The sequence below is a fragment of the Rosa chinensis genome, chromosome 2 (assembly GCF_002994745.2).
Source record: "Rosa chinensis cultivar Old Blush chromosome 2, RchiOBHm-V2, whole genome shotgun sequence".
In the NCBI taxonomy this organism is placed as follows: domain Eukaryota; kingdom Viridiplantae; phylum Streptophyta; class Magnoliopsida; order Rosales; family Rosaceae; genus Rosa; species Rosa chinensis.
In genome coordinates, this window is record NC_037089.1 from 7,331,303 (window position 1) to 7,339,780 (window position 8,478).

Genomic DNA, 8,478 nt, shown 5'->3' on the forward strand with positions numbered 1-8,478 from the left:
CTGAGACCGGGGCCACTTGGTCCCCGATGACCGGTGGGTCATTTACGTTCTGCTGGTCCAAGAATCTGAGACCATGCGCCTCTCCTCTGGCACTTGGTTGCCCTGCTGATGAAGTACCTGGAGAGAATATCAGTGCGTAGGCGACACTTCTATCCTCACCTGCCGCTTCTTCCGGTTCGGTCATGATCAGCCCCTATCTGGCGCGCCGCGCGCCAATGTTTCTGGTGGCTTTCCCCGGGTACCTCACACAGAATGCTATACCACCTGGGGTACCGATCAAACTCCTAAACCCTGTACCAAGAACACAGCATTAGAGGGGTAAATCGTACCAGACTGTTTACGCATCTCCGATGCCTGAGTAAGATACTAATATATAAAGGAATTATATAAATAGTGGGTCAAGGAGTTATTACCAGTAAAAGGTGGTTGTGCTGATGCCTTAATACTCGAGCATGGGAAGGGAGTTTATCCCATCTTCGATGTGGGACGCATATTGTCCCTTTGTAGCTATATCAGCCTTATGGCGTGTATTTAGGTGGACTGTGCTGATCAGGTCTGGACCCTTTTGTGCCCAGGGTGCCGTCCCAGATGCGAACCACCATGGTGAGATGTAAACCATGCCTGTGGCCTGGCACCCGGGTCTTACTAACGGCCTCAGCTGATGGTGCCAAATCTAGTGAACCAACTAGTATGTACATTGGGTTTTTGTTTAGTGTTCTTAATCTTATCTACAACTTTCATGACGTGTTGGCACCCAAAGAAGCTATCTTTCATTGTTAATCAATATGAGTTTATGAGGATTTGATTTTTGTGGTTGTTGATTGTTTTTTTTTTTTACTTTTGTATTGTATTGGTTGTAAGTTGTAATGTAATTTGTTTCTTAGTGTTGGCAAGATTATAGAATTGTTACTTGGTGGTGGCCTTAGAGATTATTGAGGTCAATAAAGATACGTTAAGCATTTGCATTTGGACCTTTGAAAAAAAAAAATCTACTTATGGGTCTGCGGGTTCTAATGGGTTTGAAAGGGAAATTTTTTTTGTTCTCAGGTCTTAACAGGTTTTAACAGGTTCCAACGGGTAACCTGCAAACCCGTCGGGTTTAGCCCGTGAAATCCGTTAAGCTAACTGGTTCTTGCCTTGTCGGCCCGTTAAAAACCCGCACTATACCCGTACGTTGCCAGGCCTAGTTAGCTCGCTTAACTCTACTGAACCTTTCTCTCATCATGTCGATAGTTTTTTTTATTGTAACTTTTGTGTCAATTGGTATACCCATTTTCGGTCGTTTGGTTAAAACTTTGAGTCTAATGCTCATTCAACTTGAATTTCAGTATAATCTTTCGAGTTTTGATCTAGTTGCCCGGTTCAAATTTAGGGCTTCTGTTTCGAGTCTTTATTCATGCTTGGGCATCAATGAGTACTCAAAGTCTATACTCGTGTTTAGCTCAAGGCTCGAGTACTATCTTATAACTATATTTATAAAATTTGTAGCAGTTTCAGTCGTTGAATTATTTAAATTAATTTTGGTCGATGGTTGCATAATTTACTCATAGTTTATCAAGTTTATCTTGGTTTATTAATCTAATAAACGAAATACCACCTCAACTGGTTACCTTACAACTTAATTAGTAATGTGTCTTTCTTATGTGAAAATGACTAGTTGATTAATGTCCCATGAAGGACACTTTGATACTTAAGAAACTAGGTAGATAAGATTCCTGTTTCAAATCACACTAATGAAAGATATTGTATTTTGTTACCTAGCAAGCAAAAGAAAGAAAGAAAGAAGAAGATAATTAATTAACTATTCCAATCTCAAATCCATTGCCAATAAGATTCTCATTGACATATCACTTTCCTAGTTTCCTACTAACTTTCTCCTATATACAATTATATACCCCAGAACCATATGGGTCGCGCCAATTAACTATGGATTAGACAACAAGTAATTTAGTGGAAGAATCTCTTTGGCATTGTCCTTGTCACAAGTTGAACATAATAAACACAAGGGCACGGCAGATGCTCCTGCGACGTTGGGACAATCAAGATCGGAAAGTAAAGTTTGGGAGAACTCTATCCCTACCTCAGTTAATAGAGCTATTTGATTAGACTGATTTGGGTGGGGGTGTAATAGATGTTTTTGTATTTAAAATATGGGTTAAATACTGTTTACTTTCTAAACTTTCAGGGAAAAAACAATTCAGTCCCTCTCTTTTTAATTTCACACGTTTACTCCCGCATATCTCAATTTTGGACCAATAGGTTCATTCCGTCCAATTTCTCGGTTAAGTCACTATTGTCATTATCCCTTCCATGTCAAATGTCTCATATACCCCTCAATTTTTTTTTAATTAATTAATTCTCTCTCTCTCTCTCTCTCTCTCTCTCCTCTTCTTTTCTCTCTCTTCTTCCACTTCCACCACCGATGGGATTGGGAGGATCCTAAACCACAACTCCATCCTCCACCTCCCCTCCCAACTTCTCTTTCACCCCATCTGAATCTGAATCTCTCCCCTCTTCTTTTCTCTCTCTTCTTCCACTTCCACCACCGATGGGATTGGGAGGATCCTAAACCACAACTCCATCCTCCACCTCCCCTCCCAACTTCTCTTTCACCCCATCTGAATCTGAATTCCACACACACCCCACCATCAGATAATGATACACAACCGGGTCCGGCTCAAAACCCTTCACATCAACCATCTCCTCGATCTTTCAGCTCCACCACCCTCTCCATCTTGCAATTGTCCACCAACCCTTTGATCAAAATCCGATACATTGTCGGAGTCGACTCAATCTCCTCTGTCTCTTTCTTCACCAACGCAATCTTCCTCACTTCCTCACTCTCTTCTTAAACCCTTATCCTCCATTTCTCTTCCTTTCTCTTGCTACAGGTTTTCCGACGGTGGCAGCTGAGTTGATCTCCCCTTTGGTTGAGCGCCATGCAATTCCGATAGCCATGGCCAACTGGGACTGTTTGGCTTGTGCTCAGATCGGGTCTAGAAAGACGGTGGCGTTTTGCTTCCCAATTTGCAGCTTGAGGCCGGTGCCGTAGTCCTTGAACTTGCCTGTGAAGAAGAGGACAGGTTTGGATTTCGAGGCTGATCCAATTCAGTTTTGAACCGAGCTTCCTGCTGCTAATTTTGTTTTGTGTATTGTTCTGCTGTGATGAATTATGCTTTGTGTATTGTGTGTTGCCAATTGAGGGAGGTCGGCGATGGAGATTGGAGAGAGCTATGGGGATGGATTACGAGAGTTTATATATGGGTTTTGGTAGAAAGATGGGGGGGGGGGTGTAAAGGAAGTGTGGGTGATAGTGGTGGTGAAAGGGTGTCGCAGCAACCTTTGGCTGCAACGTGGGTAGTAATGGTGGTGGAGACCGTGGAGGTGGCGGTGGCATGAGGATGGGAGGGGAAGAGATAAATAGAAGAATAAAAAACAAATAAAATAAAATAAAAGAGAAAGAATAAATTAACCCAAAAAAAAAAACTGAGGGTATAATAGATATTTTAATGAGGTATGGATTGTCACGTCATCTAGTTAAAGGAGCTTTTTGACGGAGAGTAAGAGAATTAACCTATTGGTCCAATTGAGAGATAAGAGAGTAAACGTGTGAAATTAAAAAGAGTGTGACTAAACTGTTTTTTCCCTGAAAGTTCAGGGAGTAAACAATATTTTTCTCTTAAGATTTTTTTAATAAAAAAAAAACAAAAAACGTGAAAGAAAAAGAGGGGCATTATGGCCTTTGTAGGGTATTCTAGGGTTCTTGGAGAAGGAATGCTTAAGCGCACTCATTCTCCTACGGTCATCTTGTTTATGGGTTGTGGATGGTTTTGTTTAATACTGGAGATCAGAATTTAGTAGGGTTTTTAAATCCCCAATGATTTCAATGATTATCTGTAATCTCCGGATTGGTTTTCTAAATAGGAGACAATCTGGAGGCAAATGTTTCAGTTTCCACTAAACACCCGGCTTTATAATATTCTTCTTCTTCCTTGATCTCTCTGTTTTCAATGGGATGATGGATTTTTTATTTTTATTTTCTATGATATTCGATCTCATAGGCCAAAGCATATACTGAAATTGCATATCAGTTTGATTTGACCCTTACCAGGTTGTTTAGGTTGTCTTCCAATTACGATGTAAACTTTTAACATATCCATACAAAATGTACGAAGTGACGAAATTCTTAGGATGATTTCCTTTGTATTGGTATATTGAAGAAAGTGGCTTAGGTAAGATCCGATTACACAGTTAGAACATAGAGTCGTCGTCGATCATTGTTTGATTATGGCTTTTGATCATAAAAGCTCCATTACTGGTTTTTAAAGCCTGATTTGGTTCGCAATTAATAAGTTTGGAAAGTAAAGTATTTGATAAGTACAATAATTGAAACAAGTTTTCCGGATGATGGGAAAAATAGAAGAAAGTGAATCCTCCCATAATCGTAAGAGACTCATTTTCTCTCGCTATTTCCTTGCATTGGTTACCCACTTCTTATTATTTTATTGTATTAAGAATTTCCTAACAAATTTTCTCTATAAGTTCTAAAGTGTTTCCAAACACTGAAAATGAAAATTTATGAGAATCTTAATTCATAACACATGATAGAGACAAGGGAAAAATTCTCATTTCCGCGAAGATGTTAAAGTACAGTGATGTGAATTGAACTGTGTTTAACATGGTTTCATAAATAATAATGTTGAGCATTTGTGATAAAGGTCTAGCAAGACTAACAACACTCGAAAATTAATAAAGAATCTCGCGTGATATCTCAAGGTGGAACTTGCATTCAAATTTGGATAGCGACGTGAATTTGGAAGATCAGAGTACATCTTGAGGTCGAGGTGGAGCTAAGTAGATTGTCTGGATAGGGAGGAGTGTTTGGAGTTGGATAATCAGAAGATGCATGGAGAATGACGATCAGTCGCATGCGTATGCAAGCAAGCAATTAATTTATGGAACAGAGAGAAATATTTATCTCATGGATGATATTCTAATTCTGAAGTAACTCTTGTCCCTACCGCTACGGATAGATATATATGGTCCTGGCTTATCGGCCGTCCTCTCCTCTCTTTCTTTAAATTAGTGAGATATAGTTGTCTGCTCACTGTGCATGCCCAAAACCTTTTATCCTTATTAGGCCTTATGTACCCTACAACACCATGATCAATAGTATTACTTGTTATGTGACTCTTTTTTCCGTCTCTATAGTTTTCCCGAGTTCTAAAACTATACGACGGAAAGTTTTTTGACCCATTATATGGAGAATTATAGTTACCAACTAATCCATTCTTAAACGTTGTAAAACTTTCGCTACAACATAACGTCCCTACATATCGGGTAAGCACTAAGGCAGTAACCAGTAATGTGCAGTCGCAATATGAAATCGATCCTATCGCATGTGTGCACCCAGTATATAGTGGCAATATGTACCTTGTCTCAGAAGAAACATGCCAGACAAGAAAATAATGACCCTGACAATTATATTTGTATGAAAGCTACCTAAATATTGTAGTGGACCAGAAGTACTCGTTCCTCGGTTAGTCCTATCAATGTTTTGGTGCCTCTGTAATTTGTACCACTGGAGCTAGCTACCTACGTACTCCATATGCCCCATGTTATTATGTAGATTCATTGTAATCATCAAGACGTGTATATGAATACAAAAACTTCTCTGTCAATCTCGCCCACCACCACAACTCATAACAACCATTCATTCACACTACTTAACCTCCTTCATTGCCAGCATTAATCTCTATCATTCTACAATGGCTCAGGCTCTTCAGGTTCACACCGTCTCTCTCTCTCTCCCTGAATACAAGTCAACTAACCGATGTGTTATTTGCATGGTCCTAAATTAGGAGGAATTTAAAGAATATGCAGAGAAGGCCAAGTCTCTGCCCTCGACAACAAAGGATGCAGATAAACTAGTACTCTACGGCCTATACAAGCAAGCAACCATCGGCTCCGTTAATACTAGTTAGTAGTCGTAAACCCCTTAATAAGTTTACTTTGCATAATTTACCCCACAAACCTTAATCCTTATGTTGGTGATGCAGATCGACCTGGGTTCTTTAGCACAACTGAGAGGGCCAAATGGGATGCTTGGAAAGCAGTTGAAGGTACCTAGCTAGCTAATACAAATTACATAACCCTAACTATAATTTATCATTGAATTATTTTTCAGAATATAGTGCATGTATCTCTTGTTAGTACTGTTATCAACTTCTTGTATGTGAATGTTACTCAGGAAAGATCCAAGAAGAAGCAATTGCTGAATACATTGAAAAGGTGAAGCAGCTGCTTGCAGCTTCCACATAAACCATTGTTCAATCTACAAATGTAACAGAATTTCCATGCATCGTTTCATAAACATTCATATGCAAAATGTAATAAAGAGGTTGCAATCTTCATTGCGTTGTAAGCCTAAATTTCTGAACAGCATTGGCTGTTGGATGAAGTGATCCTAAATTTCATAGAGGAATGTGATTATTATTGGACTTGTAAACTTTGATCCATTGTTAATTTTTATGCTTTGAACACAGCAAGAGCAAGAGCTTATTAGCAATGATAGAATTTTCAGCAAAATGTTACAAATTTAATCTCAATAAATCGATAAAATGAGATGGATTGAAAACATTTGATTAGATTTGGGCACAGCTCCTCAAATTAAATAATAAATAGTAGATAGATACACAAAATCAAGAGGCAAGCAAAAACTCATACAATATGTATCCCAAAATCTCACTCAATCAAACAGAGATAGTTATAACTTCATAAGAGGAGTGTTGGATCCATATCTTTACACCAACGAGAGACAGAGATCAGCCATATTTGGGCTTTGGCCGGAAGAAATTTGGTTTTGAATTCCAGTGCCTCAACTTCCACAATTTTTTTTTCGCATATAATCGCGACATTTCCTTTCTTAAGATGCCAAATGTGACAATTAACGTGTACCATTTCCAGCATACCATTTTTTTCTTCAACCCTAGACTCTTTTCCAGCATCAAAACACAAAATAACTTGCATCCATAGTTTTTCAGAGAGTTTTCGGTACACGGCGTGAAGATATACGCACCGCTGAGATTGGACTATTTTGAGTGATAAATAACGGACCCTACATATAGACGGTTGAGATTACATAGTTGGTATTTGTGGACTTACACCGCCGTGTGTAGAAGAATTTTCGATATTTTTGGAAAATCAGGGAATTGGGGAAACTTGCATCTCATTTTCTTTTAAAAAAAAAAAAAAACAAGGGTGAAAAAACTTTAAACAGTTCCAGTACGATCTGCTAATAAAATTAACTTGGGCCCGAGTTAGTTCAAAGATGAATAGTAAACGGGCCGAATCTAGTACCGGAGCTTCCCTCACATCACTATCAAAGTAGACACAGATCACCAACTCTCACCCACTCCAGACCCCCGATTGCATTCTCCTCCGGATATGACGGCGACTGTGTGTCTCAAGGCCACTCGCTCCTTCTTAAACCCCCTTCCATTCTCTCGCTCCCTCTCACATCCCAAACACCACCACTTCCTCTCTTTCCCCAAAACCCGCATCTCCAGTTTCGCTACCGTCACCATGTCGTCATCCTCCGTCGTCGAGCACATCGTCCTTTTCAAGGTCAAAGACGACACCGACCCCTCCAAGCTCAACTCCATGCTCAACGGCCTCAACGGCCTGACCTCCCTCGATCTCACCCTCCACCTCACCGCCGGTCCCCTCCTCCGCACCCGATCCTCCCCCTTCGCCTTCACCCACCTCCTCCACAGCCGCTACAAGACCAAAGACGACCTCGCCGCCTATAACGTCCACCCGGGCCACCTCAGCGTCGTCAAGGAGTCCGTTCTCCCGATCTGCGATGACGTCATGGCCGTTGACTGGGTCGCGGATGGGTTGACGGGCCCGGTGGGTCCGTCGCCGGGGTCCGCGATTCGGGTCACGTTTTTGAAGTTGAAGGAGGAGCTGGGGGAGTCGGCGAAAGGTGAGATTTTGGAGGTGATTAAAGGGATTAAGGGCAAGTTCGGAGAGGTGGGGCAGATTAGTGTGGGAGAGAACTTCTCGCCGGCCAGGGCTAAAGGGTTTTCGATTGCTTCAGTGGCGGTTTTCGAGGGAGTGAGCCAGATGGAGGCCGTGGATTCGAAGGAGGAGCTGGCGAAGCTGGAGAAGGACAAAGTTAGGGAGTACTTGGACAGCGTCATTGTTCTTGATTATGTTGTTCCATCCCCCCAATCTGCAAGTCTCTGAAAACTATCGGATTTGGGTAGTTCACTTTGTCAGTATTGAGTAATGTTGTGTGGTTTTGGTGAAATAAGGTGTTTACCAAAAATTGGCTGCTGGAATTTGGTTTCAGACTTTCAGGTGTTGGGCGTTCTCAACACTCTCTGGCTAAACTGTATCAACTATTGACCCATCAGACTATCACAAATTATGATTGATGCTTGATGCATGTCTAGACTTTCAATTGCATTCATA

At 40.8% G+C, this 8,478-nt stretch overlaps 2 protein-coding genes across 2 annotated transcripts; both read left to right on the forward strand.

Annotated features, from left to right (window-relative positions):
- Positions 1-5,736: 5,736 nt before the first annotated feature.
- LOC112190694 (acyl-CoA-binding domain-containing protein 1-like) lies at positions 5,737-6,508 on the forward strand. Its single transcript, XM_024330162.2, has 4 exons — positions 5,737-5,786; positions 5,862-5,979; positions 6,060-6,122; positions 6,251-6,508. Exons 1-4 carry the CDS (start codon positions 5,769-5,771, stop codon positions 6,319-6,321), a joined length of 270 nt encoding a protein of 89 aa, XP_024185930.1. The 5' UTR covers positions 5,737-5,768; the 3' UTR covers positions 6,322-6,508.
- An 888-nt stretch (positions 6,509-7,396) lies between these two features.
- On the forward strand, positions 7,397-8,452 carry LOC112187055 (stress-response A/B barrel domain-containing protein UP3). Its single transcript, XM_024325685.2, has one exon. The coding sequence runs from the start codon at positions 7,447-7,449 to the stop codon at positions 8,248-8,250; it is 804 nt and encodes a 267-aa protein (XP_024181453.1). The 5' UTR covers positions 7,397-7,446; the 3' UTR covers positions 8,251-8,452.
- The last annotated feature ends 26 nt before the right edge of the window (positions 8,453-8,478 follow it).

What these genes read in the sequence shown, in the direction of transcription:
- LOC112190694 (XM_024330162.2), top strand. An exon ending in CATCGGCTCCGTTAATACTA is followed by an intron (nt 5,980 to 6,059) that starts GTTAGTAGTCGT and finishes TTGGTGATGCAG; the next exon opens with ATCGACCTGGGTTCTTTAGC. An exon ending in TGCTTGGAAAGCAGTTGAAG is followed by an intron (nt 6,123 to 6,250) that starts GTACCTAGCTAG and finishes AATGTTACTCAG; the next exon opens with GAAAGATCCAAGAAGAAGCA.
- LOC112187055 (XM_024325685.2), top strand. Translation starts at nt 7,447, where the DNA reads ATGACGGCGACTGTGTGTCTCAAGGCCACTCGCTCCTTCTTAAACCCC.